Source organism: Cydia fagiglandana, chromosome 24 (assembly GCF_963556715.1).
Source record: "Cydia fagiglandana chromosome 24, ilCydFagi1.1, whole genome shotgun sequence".
Taxonomy (NCBI): domain Eukaryota; kingdom Metazoa; phylum Arthropoda; class Insecta; order Lepidoptera; family Tortricidae; genus Cydia; species Cydia fagiglandana.
Genome location: NC_085955.1, coordinates 1419219 through 1439082, shown reverse-complemented (window position 1 = coordinate 1439082; position 19864 = coordinate 1419219). Strand labels below are relative to the sequence as shown.

The window sequence follows — 19864 nt, the reverse complement described above, 5'->3', positions numbered from 1 at the left end:
GTTGCTGCATTAATATTGCTGTCAACAATAAAGTAGAAACAACTTTTATTTAAAATATTGAAAACAAAAATTATACGAAAAACTGTATTCTTGAAAGGAAACTACACATACGGGTAATTACGTTGCTATGAAAAATCTACAGGCGGTTTTAATGTGTGCTATATTGGGTTTGGTGTAACATTGCCCACACCTGTATAATATTTACAACTTTGCCATATGCATGGTAATAGTCGAGTATACTAGTTATAATGTTTTCTATAGCTACAACAACAACAAGCTTACAAGCTTTCTTGAGCTTACCGTGGGGCTCAGTTAATTTGTGTAAAAATGTCCTGTAATATTTATTTTTATTTATTTATAGGTATAACCCACAGAACAATAATCGAGATATCGATATAGGTCTGTGGTATAACCCGTATAACGATTGCGATGAAGTTTCGCCGTTGGTTCCGTACAGTTGACTGCCATTCGGAATGGCACAATATTGGCAAAACAGTTGGTTATGATTTTATTTTTTACGATACACGACCGTACTTGGTACGGAGTCGTTAGGGATACGGGGTGATGCAAAACGCCGTGGAGTTTTTAATTTTGTCTGAAGATTTAATTAGAGTCAGACGAAGCTAACTCTGCATATAATTTTCAATGACAAAGTATGGCAATTTTATAATTACTGTAAAATTTCTAATATGAAAATATGATGTTTAATAACAATAATAACTTTGCACTGTTCTTGTTGGTGCAAAGTTTGCTTAAACGAATTCTATTTAAACAGTTTTTAAGATTACCCATATCGTTCGCCCGTAGGATATTTTAATGTGAACAATCGATTTACTAAATTATTTATTTTTATTCGTGCGGCATTTTTCTTTCTAGGATAACCATCACATTAAGTATGTAAGTACCTACTGAGCGTCTACCGCGAAAACCGAAATTCGCAAATTGCGGGGATCTTTCTCCTTTACTCCAATGAAGGCGTAATTAGAGTGACAGAGAAAAATCCCCGCAATTTGCGAACTTCGATTTTCGCGGTTATAGCCCTGAATTCAGCACTCTGTGTAGGTACTTAAATGGTACTTAGTTCTAGACATACGCTAATAACAATAATATACAGTAAATAAAGTACACTATCATAACATTTAGGTATCATACAATTTCCAACTTCTAGCCCCCGCTAAACTTGTAAAAGTGTAGTTTTTGTGTTCATTCTAATATTGTACCTGGTTTCATTTCAAACGATTTTTCCGGACAGCCTGTATAAGGATTTGCATGGTGCCTTATTTACGTGAAACTTTATCATAGCGTGGCGACCTCTTCAGGGAGTGGTGGTGAGTTACAGCTTAATTGGATTCTTGGCAAATCATAATATTTGGCTATAAGCAGGCGTGGCTCACTCCGCGATTTCGTCGCTTTGCTACAGGTAGCTAAAAGTACATCCGTTCGGCCCCAATTTTGGGGTTTGCCATAAGCCGCGCGTGGCGCTGTCGCCACCTAGCGGCCATATCTGTGCTGATCGTGACAGACGCGTTTAGAGAGTGAGTCTTCTGTACCTAGTACTATTATTTATTCTGTGCTATAAGTCAGATGTGCTTGAAACGTGATTGTCTATTCGACGCTATAGGTCATTGGTCGCTCTTTCTGAAATTGGAAAGTGTTTTATCGGTTACCGAATGCAGTCTTAAAATACCCTAGCTAAAGATATCTCGTATTCCTGCTTAGGAGAAGTTACTTATAAAATTATTAATGACCGCGTTTGCCTAAATTTTAAATTGATGTCTTCCTATATCTGTTCAATAACCAACTCAAAATTATATTCATGAGTATAAATGAGTCGCTTAACTTCAAACTCGGGTAAATCCATCAGTCAGATTATGCGATTTTGGTATTAAGAAAAGGTAATAGGGTAGATATTTGCTGAGAGGGTCGAATGGATTTACCCGAGTTTGAAGTTAAGCGACACAAATAAATCATTTTTTAGATGCAAGTGGAAACGACCAATATCGATGTCATCACTCGCACGGTTTCAAACAGTTGTCAAGATTAAATACTTCCCACAATATTTATTTCATAACGTTCGTATCCCAGGTAGGCACTCGACAGCAGATTATTTTATTTTAAATAAGTAAATAGATTTGATATTTAATTGTAGGTAAGGTGTAGGGGGGAATATTTCGACTGCGGGATAATTTCAACTTGTAGGTATGTGTTGTGTGTGACTTTAGTTAATAATGTAAAACATGGAACATATTTCGATTAGTTGAAATTACCGCGCAGTCGAAATTGTCCCCCTTCACCTTATAAAAAACTTGTTAATGTTGGTATTACACTCATTGAAATCTTCATACAACATTGCCCACTCCCTTGTAGTACTTACAATACAAGCCACAATGAAATAGCATGTCACAATTAGGTACTTGTAAGTCAATTTACTTTTAAGTCAATTGAAATACAATTTTTTCTTAAATTTTTATTGTTATGTAACTTTGCCCACTGAAATAATCGCTGTGTTGCAGCGCCAGCCCTACCAGTCGCAGATTCCAAGATGGCGATGAAGACGCTAAACCCGATCCAGCACAAGCTGACTCGCACCACGCACCACTCGGTGCGCTTCACTAGCGACGAACTACCCAAATACAAGCCTCTCGTAAGTGGATATGTTTGTAAGAAAACAAAGTCATTTCTTTACACACTAACAGGAGAGAAAACTAAGTGTGTTCGCGTACATTTTTCTCTCCTGTGGGCAATAGTTAATAGCTTGTGGGCATGTAAGTAATGATTTTATCATAGTTCTCTAAATAAAAGAAGGACCTTTTCACGTGGATAAGGGTTAAACAAGAAAATTAACCTTTATAGCCCTTAACTCTTGTGCATGTCTTCAGGAAAAACGTAACACAGTTTTCTGTTTGACCCATCCCTCTAAATAGGCACAAATGTAAAATTAAATAGCAGCAACTTCCCAGGACTCTTCCGACTCCAGCCCTCCTATGTTCGCTCCGAGCTCGTACCCCGACCATGACTCGGGCGCGCCGAGCCCGGAGTTCCCCGCCAGCTTCCAGCCGGCCGCGCAGCGCTTGCGACATAATGAGCAGCGTGAGTAACAAGGCTTTACAACTTTGCCCACTGAGAAAACTTTACGACCTAAGAAAAAAATTGTATATTTATTTAGTTAGTGCTTAGAATTACAATACCAGAAAAAAATTACAAGATTGCTTAAATAGAAAAAATATTTATAGAAATTATAAATTTAGAATTTTTGTGTTGGGCAAAGTTGCGGTCAATAGAAATTAAAATCATAATGTCAACAATTCAATATTATAAAAGGTATATTTACAATATAAATAACTTACATGGTATTATGTACTTTATTTCTTTCTAAATAAGATACAAATTACAAATATAAATTAATATTATAACACTTTCAGGCTTGTATTTTTATAGTAACTCTATGTGTGCCATGTTGTTGTTCTGAGTAGTTGAAACGTTGTAGGCATCACTATGGCATCCCGAACCACGGCCAACAAATGTATGCATTTTAATTTGGTTGTAACTTTGCCCACATAAACGAACACTAAGCCAGTATCAAATTGTACTGGTAACCGTGGCAACTCCCGGTTGTACCAGTTAACCCTAAACGTTTGTAATTGTATTTATTTAAATTACGGACAGTCATAAAAATGTTACAGGCATAAAACTGCTGAATCAAATAAACACGATCGTGCAGCAACGTGCAGAGCTCGAGTCGAACAGACTCACACTCTCCACGCTTCTAGACGAACTAAGAAGGAAGCTGAAGAGGCGGGTAGAAGAGTGCCATCTCGAGAAGAAAGAAAAGTTGAAGGTAATATAAATGAAGATCATTACAATATGAACTAGGTCAAAAGTTTCGGTTCAGAAAACTAGATGGCGCTGTACCCCAAGCATGCGGTAACTCGGTTGATATAGATCAGATCAGGGCTCTCCAAACCCCGGCCCGAGGCCAAATCCGGCCCGCGAAGCGTTCCAATCCGGCCCGCGGGAGCCAGGCTCCAGGGATTCCACCCTAACACCAGCAACCAGATCGCCCCACCCCCCCTCGGCGCCGACGGTGGCCCGCGTAAGTTTTCGAGGCGCAATATGGCCCTCCGGTAAAAAAGTTTGGAGACCCCTGATATAGATGGTCAAGCAAATCTTGTTAGTAGAAAAAAGGCGCGAAATTCAAATTTTCTATAAGGTGATATCCCTTCGCGCTTACATTTGTCTAATTTGCCGCCTTTTTCTACTGAGAAGATCTGCTTGACCAACTTTAATATAAATGAATATCGTTACAATATGAACTAGGACAAAAGTTTTGACTATTTTGCGTCGGAAAACTAGATAGCGCTATACGGCTCCAAGCATGCGGTAACTCCTGTCAACCGATAGGGACCGTGCGCGTTGGAGGGTCTGCCATCTTGTGGCCTGAATCGGAAACATATGTGTACATATACATTGCCAAAGCAAGTGCTATTATCAACCTTTCTCGTCGGTACGTTTACATAATATGTTCATAGAAGGTTCTGCCATCTTGTGGGCTACATGGGAAGCATAATCGACACATTTACGCCTCGCGCCAAAAATCTGACGGCTCCCATGCTGCCCCCTATAGTTCATGCACGGGGCCTATAAACGTGATCTTCATTGAGTCTAAAGCACAAACTGCGGCCAGAAAGCTGGGCGTCCTAAATAAGGTGAAGCGATACTTCACACCTGGACAGCTTCTAACACTTTACAAAGCTCAAGTCCGGTCGTGTATGGAGTATTGCAGCCACCTGTGGGATGGCTCAGCTAAATACCAACTCGCCGCTTTGGACTCAGTGGAGCGCAGAGCCAGGAGGATGATTGGCGACAAGAAGCTAACGGCTAAGCTTCAGACTTTGGCCCATCGGCGGAAAGTCGCCAGCCTGTCGGTATTCTACAGGTTGCACTTCGGGGAGTGTGCCCAAGAGCTACACGAGCTCATTCCACCGTCCCCATTTTACCATCGGACTTTTAGACGCACGGCCGGTTTCCATCCTTACTTGGTAGATATTCCGCCAATTCGCACGAAGCGCTTTGCTTCTACTTTCCTTATGCGCACTGCCAAGGAGTGGATGCGCACCGGCAAGGAGCCGGCGTCTATATTTCCGTGCTCTTATATGTATGTATGTATGTATGTCACTTTATTGCACATAAACAGGTTTACATAAAATGGACAAAAACAAAACAAAAATAAAAATGTTATGTACAAAGGCGAACTTATCCCTAAAAGGGATCTCTTCCAGCTAACCTTTGAGAAAATGCGAAAGGATCAGATACTAACAGGTGAAAGACAATTTAATATGGACAAATAGCACTATGAGAATTTTGGATACACATAAAGGACCCGATACTTATAACCCGGCAACCTTCAAATCAAGAGTGAACAGGCACCTTCTGGGCGAGCTCGCTCCATCGTAGGCCACGTCTACGCCTCGGCTAGTCTGTGGCCATGAGTAAACCCATGCATAATAAAAAAAAAAAAAAAAAACGTTAAGCGATAACGTTTGCGCTAAACGCTATACGTTACGCCATCTACTTCAGCACAAATTTCGAGAAATAGCGGCTACAATATTTTGCACTCGTTAATTTTATTTTACTGTTATATGACGCCAGTCAACGTTTTTAGGGTTCCGTACCCAAAGAGTAAAATGGGACCCTATTACTAAGACTCCGCTGTCCGTCCGTCCGTCTGCCACCAGGCTGTATCTCACGAACCATGATAGCTAGACAGTTGAAATTTTCACAGATGATGTATTTCTGTTGCCGCTTTAACAACAAATTTATACTAAAAAGTACGGAACCCTCGGTGGGCGAGTCCGACTCACACTTGTTTTTTTTTAATGATACCATGTTTAATTCTAGGCGTTGAAACAATCGAACCTGCGCCTCGAAAAGGAAAAGCTGGGTCTGACCGCGGAGATAGAGCACGTGAAGCGCCATCTGTTGAAAGAGGAGGCGCATCACGTGCAGCACGCCAGAACCGCGGTCGCGCAGGTACGATGTAGTAAACACAGATGGCGCTGTTCAATAAGAGTCTAAAATATATTTTTTTGTAGACTCTAAAGTTGTAAAGCGCCATCTGTTGAAAAAAAGTTGCAAAACGTGCAGCACGCGAGGACCGTACACTTTAGACTGTAGTAAACACAGATGGCGGTGTTCATTAAAAGTTCATAAAATATTTTTTAGTAGTCTCTAAAGTTGTAACGCGCCATCGCTTGAAAAAAAGTTGCAAAACAAGCAGCACGCGGGGACCGTACACTTTAGACTGTAGTAAACACAGATGGCGGTGTTCATAAAGCTTTAGAAAAGTTTTATCAGCAGACTCAGAAGAGTCACAAAGCAATTATAGCATTTTTAATAAACATAAGTTTCATCATTGAGATTTTTTCCTTACTCTAACTAATCAAATGTTGATGTATTTTTGGCGGCGTTGTTTTCAAAAACTGTTTAATTTTTTAACGCCAATATCAGTAACGACTAATAGGGATGTTTCCTCTACTTAAAATAAATTATTTCACACCGTGCATGGAATAAAGCACCAGATAATAATTAGAAAAACATAGACAGCAGTTATTTTTAAGCACTATTTCTATTTAATAAATCGGATTGAAATGTAAAAAGTAGGTGAGTTGACTGTGACGTCACTACATTCGTTTTCATATAAATTCCATATTAGCAAATTGTTTTGACAGTTCTAAAAAAGAAGCTGATTTGACTAGTAGGAATGTAGCCTATATTACACGATAGCTAGGTACTTGTCTTAAACGCCGGTAACATTTTCTAACTAGACAATGATTGCATAGCTTGAAAAAACGGTGATTTTATACCAAATCTGATCCTTAATAATGGGAGAGAGGCAATGTCTTGCATGGTAGGCAATATTTATTCAGAAAGTTTACAGTATTTTAACCTGCCTTTTTCCGAACAGGCGATCCAAGGTGTGACGAAGGCGGGGCCTTCTGATAGCCTCTTCAGCACGTGTTCGGTGTCCGAGCTGCCCAATCTCGTCAGCAGGAATGTCGCCAAAAACGCTCCTTCCCGTGCTGTAAGTATCCTACAAACCTTTAACCTTTTGACCGATATATCCGCACCGCAGGTTCAACGCCAAAGACTGATTAATCGGTCACAGACCACAGAGCAACATAGACCTACGTGCATATGCATAAAGTTCGCGTCCGCGTGTCAGCTTTTGTGTTTGACACGGCGTCGAAAAGGTTAAATTTCCTGAGAGCGTTTCCTGTGGTTTGGTACAAATTTAGACGATTAAAAAAGCTATGCGTCTAGTCATCATATCAGCCTTTTATCACCCACTGCTGAGCATTGGCCTCTCTTCGAGTAAGCCATATATCCCGGTCCCGAGCCCATCTCATCCAGAAGTGACCCGCAATCTTCCGAATGTCGTCCACCCAACGAGCCAACGGACGCCAGGCACTGCTTTTGTTTGTAAGCGGCAACCATTCCGTTAACATTTTGGACAACCTGCCATCACTCTGCCTGGCAACATGTCCCGCCCAGCTCCATTTAAGCTTGGTAACTGAGTACAGGGTATAAAGAAGACTAACATGGTAGGAATGGGGTCGGTGGAGTATTTTAAGAACGGGTGCCCAGGGCTTTTGAATATTTGCGTCGCCCCCGCCCCTTGTCGCCTTTTTTTTTGGTTTTAGGGTCTAGGGTAAATACGCCCTGATCAGTGTAGTCTTTAGACAACAAGAGAGGATATTTTCTTTGAAAAACCACCACCCTAGAGTTACTCGTAATGAAGTTTCCGGAACGCTTGGTGGTGGTTAAGGGTCGCCAATGGTCCTGGAGTTGCTGGCGTCCAAAGGTTACGGTGACTGCTTACCATTAGGTGAGCCGTATGCTTGCCACCAACGTGGTATTAAAAAATAACTTGGTCAGCAAGTGTTTATTGACTTTAATTGAATATATGTATATGTAAGTAGGTATATGTATTTGTATCAATATTATTTATATATATTATATATATGTATGTTTATGTTAGTGTATTTAAAAGGTACCTAATTGTATTATCTATACTACATGTTTTTTGCACCGCCTACAACTTATCTGCTTTGCCTAAAGGTTGACTGGTAGAGAGTGCCTTACGGCATTAAGTTCGCCTTTTGTACAGTGTATTTCCTTATGTGCAAAAAAGATTAAATAGATAAATAAATAAATATTCCAGGCTGACAGCAAACTAGCGGCAGCGCGTTTGATGCGAGACATCGCGGAACTTCGGCAGCGCGTCGCGCAAGTTGAAATCAGGCTCGCCAACGAGCAGAAGGTATGTAAACTATAAAATAAATAAATAAATATTATAGGACATTCTTACACAGATTGACTAAGTCCCACAGTAAGCTCAAGAAGGCTTGTGTTGTGGGTACTCAGACAACGATATATATAATATACAAATACTTAAATACATAGAAAACACCCATGACTCAGGAACAAATATCTGTATCATCATACAAATAAATGCCCTTACTGGGATTCGAACCCAGGACCATCGGCTTCGCAGGTAGGGTCACTACCCACTAGGCCAGACCGGTCGTCTAACTATGCTAAAGATTATGTTCTTTCAAATGAAATAAAAATGATTCTTTTTAAAACAAAACCAAAATTAGAATAATCGATTCTTGATTTTTCCAACTTCTGTAGGTTGTTTAATCAGTCGTTTAGAGATAGAGTTAGACCAAGAAAAGTCTGCAGCGATTATGATAGCCCACGCAGCGCGAGTGTTCTTCAATTTCTTAGAAGTATGACGTTTAAAATAACACTTGTACTGCGTGGGCTATCACAATCTCTGCAAACTTTTCTTGGTCTAACTCTAACTTGATCCACACATTTCAGTTTGTTTTTCATCCCATCTCATATAGTTTCTTCCCAAAGGAGCAGGATTCTTAGCTCCTTCTCTGGTTGCAGCGCAAGCGGCAAGCGGAGCAGGACATTGTGCGCCTGCGCAAGGAACTCTCCAACACGAAGAGCTGCATCGCCTCGCTGCGTCTCGCGCCGCCGCCATTACGCAAGCAATGCTCCAAGTTCGCTTAAAACACCAACAAACCACAACTGTTATTTATTAACGACATCTTTAATTCTAGAGAGAACGTTACCACAGGAATATCCAATAGATGGCGCTATGAGTTATCGTGGTTATATCGTCACTAGCGACATCATGTAATAAACTCAGTTATTGGAAAGAGTTGTATTAAAAGAGGAGGTACTACCATAAGTATCATAGCGGAACTCGAACTTCACATAATTATATCAAACGTTTCCACCACTGTGTAAGACACCATCACCCAACAACACAATCTATCAATACTATATAATAGATGGCGCTATGACCTAAGGATTTTACATTGACCACTAGCGACATCTAGTGTAATAACCACTAAGTCAAATTTTTAAATAAATGCTCTAACAGCTCTAACCTAACGTAAAAGCGAGGAAAATTGTATTGACATTTGGTATTATATATTTTTCCGATCTAGTTAAAAACATCCACATTCGTAACAATTTGTAAAATGTTTTTAGTAAAATTTAGGTTTAATAAGTACCAAACATTTGACAACGAGTATATTAAAGTAATAATCTAGTCAGTAAAATAGTTTTTCATTAGATAATTATATAAATATTTAATTTATCAGGTAAGTATGTACTAATATTAGCGTAGAAGAATATATAGTCGCACCAATAAAAGTCTGCAGCGGATTTGATACTTGATAGCCCACGCCGTGTAAGTGTTAAGAAGAAGAAAAAGAAGTGTTATGTATACGTCATAATTTCATAGAAATTTGACGTTTAAAATGACACTTGCACTGCACGGCTACCAAAATCGCTGCAGTAAAAAAGTATTTACTTCCCGAATAATTAGAAATAAAGGGGACGCCTCTGTTTTTTTTACTTCCTACTTGATACCTTACTATATGTATCTATTGTCAGCTATATACCGGAGGACAAATATCTAATATTAAAAAATACTTTGTGGAGGTGAAGGAATAATCTTTTTAATACAGTTGCTCAAAAAGTGCTACTTTACGTAGCTGTTTAGCGTGCGGAAAGTTGGTTATCTCGAACTAGTGCCAGGGGTGCGAAGCTCCTGACTTCGGCCAAACTCGGCTCCGCTCGGCTCAGCATTGCTCCGAGCAATTATTAGGGTTGGCACCACTTGACTTCCTTTTGCGTGCACGACCACAGATAAGATAATCACTTGAATTTTGACAACCCTAATTGGCCGAAAGGGATAGTGCCATGTATTAGAAAGGGATAGCATGATTCGACCCTGAACCGCTGTCAAACTTCGGTTTTGTAGGAAGCTTCCTTTCTGTACGGTAGTACTATTATTTATTCTGTGCTAGTGCTTTTTACTTTTCCAATTTTTTTAAATTTATACTTGTTCCAATTCACGACTACTTAGTGATGAGTGTTAATATTAGTTTCCTTTAAACGTCGTAATCAGCATAAAAACCTACCGTTAATGTAAGAATACGAAAAATATTACATATTTCATATTTAATTACTTACCTCTTCATCATTATAACACGTTTATTTTTTAATATTCAATATTGAAAATTCCGTTCTTAATAAGTTGACTGAATGGAACGGAATAGCTGCCCAACGCCCATAGATATAATATACTTAAAGACGACGTCTAACCGAGCTGTCACTGTTACCACTTTTGTTTAGTGTACGATTAACAGTGTTTTTCTTATTTTTTCGCAACTGTATTAAAAAACGTCGTTCGATACACGTGCGGAAATGTCATTCTTCACTCGTCCCGAGTCTTGCCACTCGCCTGCGGCTCGTGGCAAGATATCTCGGTACTCGTGAAGTAATGACATACCTTCCGCACTAGCATCGAAATGTACTATTACAGTACACATTATGGTGCTACTTTACCGCTCTAGGGCAATTATCATAATCATCGCATTTATTCGTTATAAACTATAACATACACAAGTACAGAACAACGATTCGACAGTCGATTAAAATTTTTAAAACACTCCCTTCGGCCGTGTTTCTATTTATCGCCACTCGTTGCGAATTTCCTACTTTTCCCACTTGTATCGTAATGAACTCACGTGGTTCTCTTCACCTCTTATCAATGTTGTCATAGAGAAATATAGTAAGAAAAGAGTGCTCACTCCATACATCAGTTTTGGTACCGAAATTATATTAAGTATACAGGGTGATTCAGGAGACGTGAGCAGGACTAGCACTGCGCATTTCGTAAATTATAAGCAACTGTTTCGTATCAGTATTAGCGAGGATAGCGTTAATTTTCTAGTCATATTGAAAAAAAAAGTTATTAATTTATTTACGACATGCATGGTCACCCTACAATTAGAATACTAAACTACCGATATTCTGTGTCAAATTGAATGTCATCACGGTCTGGTTACTTTTGAAAACTCGTATCTCACTCAAGTTTGACAGTTTATTTTCTTCGTAATCATAATGCTGTCATTACGGTTAAAGAGGTTTTATGTTTATTAATTGGGTCTTGTAGGGTGACCATGATTGTAGAGAATTAAATTTGCCCTCGCCAAAAAGTTAAAAATAGGAAAAAGTGTGAATGTTTCACCTAAATACGACGGTGATCGATCAATTATCAGTTACTGAGTGTGCAGGATTAGTCCTGCTCACGTCTCATGAATCACCCTGTATAATATGTTGGTATTTTCATAGTCGACATCTAGTATCGAGTTGCAGAATTATCAGTACTGCTACTTGACAATTAATTAATTTAATTAATTATCATTTATTTAAGGACCAACTGAGATCATTTTTAGGGTTCCGTACCCAAAGGGTAAAACGGGACCCTATTACTAAGACTTCGCTGTCCGTCCGTCCGTCCGTCCGTCCTTCTGTCACCAGGCTGTATCTCACGAACCGTGATAGCTAGACAGTTGAAATTTTCACAGATGATGTATTTCTGTTGCCGCTATAACAACAAATACTAAAAACAGAATAAAATAAAGATTTAAATGGGGCTCCCATACAACAAACGTGATTTTTGACCAAAGTTAAGCAACGTCGGGAGGGGTCAGTACTTGGATGGGTGACCGTTTTCTTTTTGCCTTTTTTGTTTTTTTTTTTTTTGCATTATGGTACGGAACCCTTCGTGCGCGAGTCCTACTCGCACTTGCCCGGTTTTTGTTAGTACTTACGACTATGACTTATAAACTATTGTTAGATACAACAATACAACAAGTAATAGAACAATAGATGTAGCGGCGACCGAAAAGTCTAATGCTCAACAATATTCAGCTAATATTATAAACGGATTTAACCGGAACTCTATTTTCAACTCCTTCTGCTTCTAATATTAGTTGTAAAATGTTGTTCAATACAATTTTCGTTGGTCGCCACATGAGAGACATCTAGTATCGAGTAGCGGTACTGATGATTCCGCTACTCGATGCTAGATGTCGACTATGAAAATACTAATATTATTGGTACCAAAACTGATGGATATGGAGTGAGCACTCTTGTCTTACCTATATTTCTCTATGAAGTTGTTGTAAGGAATATGGTGGGTACTGGATCAAAAAACTTACAAAAAAACTATTAAAATGTATTTCATTTCGTTAAACCTACAACTACATTTTAGCTTTAACATCTTTCAACAAAAACTGGCTAACATCCTCCGCCATGCGCTCCGGGTGGCTAATATGCACATCATGGCCACCCTCCACTATCTTCACACTGTAGTTCCCATTCGGCCAGCACGCGGGGTCCTTTACAAACGACGTTTGGTCATACTCTCCATGGTCTATGGAATCTTGAGCGAGCACGCAGAACGTTGGTGTCGTGGTGGCAGTATAGATGGCGCGGTAAGCATCGCCGGAGAAAGGCATGCGGGTGAAGGTTTTTTGGCGTTGATCGTGAGTAAATCTGTCATGAGAAAAAAAATATCAATTAACTTTCTGCGTATTATTAGCCCCAGATATTATATTTCCGTGTTCTTATAACCCGGCAACCTTCAAATCAAGAGTGAACAGGCACCTTCTGGGCGAGCTCGCTACATCGTAGGCCACGTCTACGCCTCGGCTAGTCTGTGGCCACGAGTAATAAGCCCATTCATAATAATAATAATAAAAAAAGATATCGCTGGTGCGACATGGTGGAGGCGGACCTGCGCGAACTTCGAGTCAGCAATAAGCCTCCTCCACACTCGTGCGCGAATCGCGCGGACAGCGAAATCGACTCCACACTCGCGTTCGCGGCTTCGCCCGCGATTCACGCGCATAGTCTGGAGGGGGCTATAGGCGAGAGGTCGCACAGGACCGAGAAAAGTGGCGCTGTCTTATGTCGGAGGCCAAGTCTCATTTTGTGTCGCTGAGCCAACGTAGTAAGTAAGTGAGTATTATTAGTGAGAATACGAGCGTAGAAAATAAGTAAGGATAGAGTGCTAACTCCATACATCAGTTCTGTTACCAAAACGCCTATTATTTTCGTAGTCGACATCTAGCGTCAAGTAGCGGATTTATCAGTACCGCTACTTGACAATAGATGTAGCGACGAACCAAAAATCTAATGCTAAACAATTTTCAGGCTTTTCAGCTAATATTATAACCAGAATACCATTTTCAACCACTTCTGCTTGTAGTATTAGTTGTAAAGTGTCTTAGCAATATATTTTTCGCCAATCGCAACACTCGTGACATCTGGCTCCAATTTCACCACGGCTACAATTGTCAGTGACATATGTCGAGCGACAATTGTCAAGCGACAGGTGACATATTACAATTTTATAAAATATTTTCTATAGAAATACATACAAACATGACAGGCATTTTGCTACAATTGTATATTACAATTATGTTGTGAAACAAGAATTATTTTTTCTAGTCGACATATTTGTAGAATTGTCGGTGAATCTTGACAGGAAATGAGTTATATGTCGGAATTTCGTTACAATTGTAGTATTTCTTGTGACAATTGTCATAAACTTAGCAAGAGAAATATCTGTTTTTTTCCGATATAATAAACTTTTTTTTAATAATTCAATGATGGTGGCAAACAGGAATACGGCCCGCCCGATGGTAAGTGGTAACCGTAGCCCATGGATGCCTGTGACGTCAGCAACAGTGATGTTTGACAATTGTCGCACTTGTCACCCTGGTGAAATTGGGGCCGGTGTGCCCAAAACATTTGTAAAATTTTTATGTTACCTAAATAGGCCATCTTCAGCTGGTACTAGCACTCTTTCCATCACATGTTCTGCGGCCTCCTTGTGTAGACCACGTGCCTTCATTACTAGATCCAAAGCCTGAGAAAATAAGATAAATAGCCAAATTATTTCTATACTCATACCATAGAGCAGCGGTCGGCAACCTTTTAGCAGCCAAGGGCCACATAAAGATGACGCGGGCCGCACTTTGGTAATATTTGTGACTTTAGAAAACATTGTCGTTCTTCAGTATTACATACAAAATAGCCAGGGAGGTTCGCGGGCCGCAAGCGAGAGGTTTGCGGGCCGCTGGTTGGCGACCGCTGCCATAGAGAAATAAGTAAGCATAGAGTGCTCACTCCATACATCAGTTTTTTTACCAAAATGCTTATTATTTTCGTAGGCGACATCTAGCGTAAAGTACATAGCGGATTTATCAGTACCGCTACTTGACGTAACTAGATACCAGAAGTAATGCGACCGACGAATAGTTTATTGCTCAACAATTTACAACCAATATTACAAGCAGAAGGAGTTGAAAATAGAGTTTCGGATGATCTGGTTATAATATAAGCTGAAAATTGTTGAGCATTAGTCTTGTCGTTGGTCGCCCCATCTATTGTCAAGTAGCGGTACTGATAAATCCACTACTTGACGATAGATGTCGACTACAAAATAACCCACGTTTTGGTAAGAATGATGTATGGAGTAAGCACTCTCATCTCATCATCATTCGCTTGCACTTATTTCCGTTCATTTCGGGTCGGCGCAGCATGTCTTTTTCTTCTATACCTCTCTCTCGCCCGTCATCTCATCATTCACTCACGCTCGTTTCATATCATCTCTCACACAGTCCATCGACCTTTTCCTCGGTTTTCCTCTACCAGTACTTCCCTCCGCATTCATTCGTAATTCCTTTCTCGTCACATGACTTTCATCCCTCCACATCACATGCCCTCTATGCACTCTAAGGGCCATTTGGTGCAAGTCCTACTAGCCCAGGGTTAAGCGGTTAAACTGTTAACCCAGTGTCAAATTGTACGTGTAACCATTGCAACTCAACGTTTAACCGGTTAACCCCGGGTTGGTGGAATGGTACAAGAAGGGCTAATAAGTATTCTTACTTAATATTTCTCTATGGTATTGCATACCCTACCTTTTCGTAAGTATATTTCGGTGCCTCTCTTTCTCCATTAAGCTTGCCATACTGCTCATAGTACCTAACTATGATAGTGTAAGTGGTACCACCGACGGACGCCCTTGACGTCTTGGCTGCAGCATTCATGGGCCGGGATTGGATCCAGCTCCACAATGCGCGTGATGTGGCCAGGGTAGGCTATGTTGAAGAATTTTCCTGCGACAAAGGGGGTAGAATCGGAATTAAAGTTAGTCATCTAAGCGGGTGAGATGTTCAAAATGAGTTCACCGTAGGGATAGTTTCAAGGACCAAAAGTGTCAAGTTTCTTTCAAATACATTATTCGAGAAATAGTGATCAATAATTGAAAACTTCGACTTTAGTTTAAGGCCTGTGTTGACTCTACTACAAAAAGTTTATGTGTCCATCTATGTATATAGGTACTAAGTTTGTCCAGTAAACTGTAGCACAAGCATGTATGTAAACTGTAGCATGGTGTAGGTATATCACATCATATCTGTATACACGATAACTAATAATTGTGCGCCCACCCTAGATTATTAATAAACAGTCTTGAAGTCCAACTCGAGTATCACTGACATGTCGCAGTTGGTAGAATCCGAACCTAAGCTCCCAAACCCATACCTGACCCTGACGCATAACCTGACAGTACCTGCCACACGATAGTATAACTTGGTATAAATTAATTTATTCAGGACGTTTTAAATAACAAAACAATAAATTATTTTAACCAAATAAAAGGTTCAGGGGCCGATTTTTGAAATTCGACCGCTCGATTTCGTGCATTTCGTTGAATAATATCTCCACTACTAGGCATTTAAATTCTACTAATAGAACTGAAATCGAGTGGTCAATCAATACCACTAGATTCAAAATTTCGATCGCTCGTATTAAAAAAAAATGAATTTCGCCGTTTTCCACCGATTTTCGAGTGACGAAATCGAGTGAGCGAAAAACCCCAGGGGGCCGATTTTCGATCGCTCGATTTCGTCACTCGAATATCGGTGGAAAACGGCGAAATGCTAATTTTTTAAATATTAGCGATAGAAATTTGGAATCTATTGGTATTGACCACTAGATTTCAATTTTATTAGTAGAATTTAAATGCCTAGTAGTGGAGATATTATTTAACAAAATACACGAAATCGAATGATCGAAATTCAAAAATCGGTCGTGTTATACCAGAAGGTTAAGGAGTTGGCAGAGGACCGGACAAGTTGGAGGTTGCTCCACCGACAAGAACATAGCTCTTAAATATAAAGAAGAAGAAGAAAACACAAAAAAATAAGTAACACGTATCGCAAAAGCAGTTTATAACGTCATTGAAATTATTTTCACTCGGATTCGTGTCGAAGGCTTGGCGGTCTGCCGTAGTAATACCTACATTTGGAAATCACTCCTTAAATCATTAAAGGTTTAGGAATGACGTTAGGAAATCCGTCTTCCACGCTAATCGTCGTTTGTATTCCGATTCAGTATGCTGGCAAATATTCTTCAAACGTTTCTACCAGAGGGTGAAACCTAGAGTCTATTCGTCAGTGGCAGAGTTAAGGTAGATCCTCCATACCCCGTTAGTGAGACAAGTATTCCTAAGCACTAGCAGTTGAAGTTTCTTAGTTCTCACCGGCCATTCCCCGGGAGATCCACAGATACATAGTAGAAACAACGCGGCAGGAGCTGCAATAGAGGACGGAATCCGGAGCATGCGTCCATCCGACCATGGCAAAGGGAGACTGGTGGGTCGCCCTCCGTACCCCATGTCAGTCCTGAGCATAGAGAGACAAGTATAGTGCTCACACCATACCATAGAGAAATATAGTAAGACAAGAGTGCTCACTCCATACATCAGTTTTGGTACCAAAAATATTAGTATTCTCACAGTCGACATCTAGCATCAGGTAGCGGAATTATCAGTACCGCTACTCGATACTAGATGTCTCTCGAGTGGCGACCCGCGAAAATTTTATTAAACCTGAAAATAGAGTTCCGGTTAATCCGTTTATAATATTAGCTGAATATTGTTGAGCATTAGACTTTTCGGTCGCCGCTACATCTATTGTCAAGTAGCAGTAATGATAATTCCGCTACTCGATGTTAGATGTCGACTATGAAAATACTAATATTTTTGGTACCAAAACTGATGTATGGAGTGAGCACTCTTGTCTTACTATATTTCTCTATGACGCGGGTTATTTTCGTAGTCGACATGTAGCGTCAAGTAACGGATTTATTAGTACTGCGACTTGACACCAGATATCGCGGGCGACTGACGGAAAAATAATAACTAAAACTAAAAGCAGAAGGAGTTTGAATTGATGGCGTTGTAATCAAGTAATTCAAAGGTAATTTATCGTAATTTTTTTTTGTATTTTTTTAAATTTTATTCTTCAATATTTCAAAGAAAAAATGTAATAAATATACGGAGAATATTTGTATAGAAAAGATTAGGAATTGTGGCGAAGATGTTACAGGATACAGAATATAAATACCTCTAAGTTTGCCCCATGGTGCTTGAATGGTTATTTCTTTTTCTGCCAACTGCATTGCCCTAAACGATCTGTAAATTTAAAATAATTATAGATCAATAATCCTACTCGACAAAAGATGTCGCTAATTGTCATAAGTTAAACCTATTAAAGTAGATTAAGTAGATATCGTAATCATGTTTACAAATATAAATAAGTAATAATTAAGTACCTATATATACAATACAGTTTTATTAAGTTCTTAATTTGCCTGTGATGTATTAAACATTATAATTTCTCAGATCACAGCAGAGATGCTCATGGATGATTTTAAAAATTAATTACACCTATTTATTGTTCTACTAGGGACCCGCCTCGGCTTGGCATGGGTTACACAAAACCTTAATGAATTTTACACCTAAACCTTCTTCAAGAATCACTCTATTGATAGGTGAAAACATCATGAAAATCTTTGGACTTTGTCTTTATAAAACAAATATTATGTAGTGATAAATCTACTGTAGATAGGTATAAAGATAGGAGATAGGTATCATTACTCTAAGGCCGGCGCCCCACTGCTGCGCACGCTATGTACACGACCCACGTTCCTATACAAAATTTCGTGGGCTTGCCCACGGACGTTAGTACTCTTTATTATACTGTGCCCACTGTTTGTATTAAAACGTGGGTCGTCTACATAGCGTGCGCAGCAGTAGGGCGCCGGCCTTAGACTATTCTGCCAAACAATTGTTTAGGTACTTACGTTTTCGTATAATCCTTATAAAATATACGTGAAATCTTCATAACTTATGCCCACCTTTTTTACCTGCAAAACCGCATTTACCTTACAAATACTTACAACATAAAAAATTACGTAAATTCAACTGAGTTTATGAGATTGCCTTTTTTTTTTTTTTGTTAGCCTGATTAAGTGTCCCACTGCTGGGCAAAGGCCTCCCCTCGCTTCCTCCACTCAACCCTGTCTTTTGTAGTCTCCCGCCAATCCGGAGAAAATACGTCCAAGTCGTCCCGCCATCTCCTTTTCGGTCTGCCTGCACTCCGGCTAGCACCATCTATGGTGTTCCGTGGGTCCCACTCCGTAACCATTTTGGCCCACCTTTCAGGGTGCATACGGCAGACATGTCCAGCCCAGTCCCACTTAAGCTTAGCGGTCTTGACACCTACATCTACAACTCTAGTTCTGGAGCGCAGTTCCGTGTTTCTGATTCTATCAGTCCTGCGAACACCCAGTATACTGCGCTCCATCGCTCGCTGGCAAACCTTGAGTTTGGACTTCAAAGCCTCAGTCAATGACCATGTCTGAGCACCATAGGTTAGGATAGGCAGGATACACATGTCGATGAGTTTGCGCTTGAGACACAGGGGAAGGTCACCCTTCAATAGCGCCTTCTAACGAGATTGCCTTATCAGTTATATTATACAACGCATGTTATCATATTTTATTGTTTTCTTTGAACTTGAAAATGCTTTAAGTAATAAAGCAAGGCTATAACCGCGAATATCGAAGTTCGCAAATTGCGGGCAGTTTTCTCTGTCACTCTAATTACGCCTTCATTGGAGTAAAAGAGAAAGTACTTACCCGCAATTTGCGAATTTCGGTTTTCGCGGTAGCCCCTCAAGCTACACAGCTCGACCCAGGGCCGTCTTAAACTATGCTGGGGCTCCTAGGCACATAAGAATTTAGGGCCCCTTTTGGAAAGTAAAGAAAGCGAATCAAACTAACATTTTTCTACTATGATCTTCTATTTATTATGAGTAATCAAATATACTGTTACAGTCTGTCCTTCGGGGCCCCCTGGGGATGGGGGCCCTGGGCACGGGCCCCGTGTGCCCTTATGGTAAGGCGGTACTGGCTCGACCTAGGGACCTAGTCCCACAGTAAGCTCGATAAGGCTTGTGTTGTGGGTATGTACTAGACTACAATATATTATATACATTACACATTATATAAATACTCATAAAACATCCATAACTCAGGAACACTGCCGCCGCAACACCACAGGGGTAGC

At 40.0% G+C, this 19864-nt stretch overlaps 1 protein-coding gene and 1 pseudogene across 1 annotated transcript; one reads left to right on the top strand and one right to left on the bottom strand.

Annotated features, from left to right (window-relative positions):
- The first annotated feature begins 1826 nt into the window (after nucleotides 1-1826).
- On the top strand, nucleotides 1827-9798 carry LOC134676321 (uncharacterized). Its single transcript, XM_063534697.1, has 8 exons — nucleotides 1827-2085; nucleotides 2514-2644; nucleotides 2961-3090; nucleotides 3684-3838; nucleotides 5899-6030; nucleotides 6965-7081; nucleotides 8222-8320; nucleotides 8959-9798. Exons 1-8 carry the CDS (start codon nucleotides 2004-2006, stop codon nucleotides 9082-9084), a joined length of 972 nt encoding a protein of 323 aa, XP_063390767.1. The 5' UTR covers nucleotides 1827-2003; the 3' UTR covers nucleotides 9085-9798.
- Nucleotides 9799-12597: 2799 nt separating this feature from the next.
- Nucleotides 12598-18728, bottom strand: LOC134676572 (serine hydrolase-like protein; annotated as a pseudogene).
- Between the last annotated feature and the right edge of the window lie 1136 nt (nucleotides 18729-19864).

What these genes read in the sequence shown, in the direction of transcription:
- LOC134676321 (XM_063534697.1), top strand. Translation starts at nt 2,004, where the DNA reads ATGTCATCACTCGCACGGTTTCAAACAGTTGTCAAGATTAAATACTTC. An exon ending in AGAAGAAAGAAAAGTTGAAG is followed by an intron (nt 3,839 to 5,898) that starts GTAATATAAATG and finishes GTTTAATTCTAG; the next exon opens with GCGTTGAAACAATCGAACCT. An exon ending in GGCTCGCCAACGAGCAGAAG is followed by an intron (nt 8,321 to 8,958) that starts GTATGTAAACTA and finishes CTCTGGTTGCAG; the next exon opens with CGCAAGCGGCAAGCGGAGCA.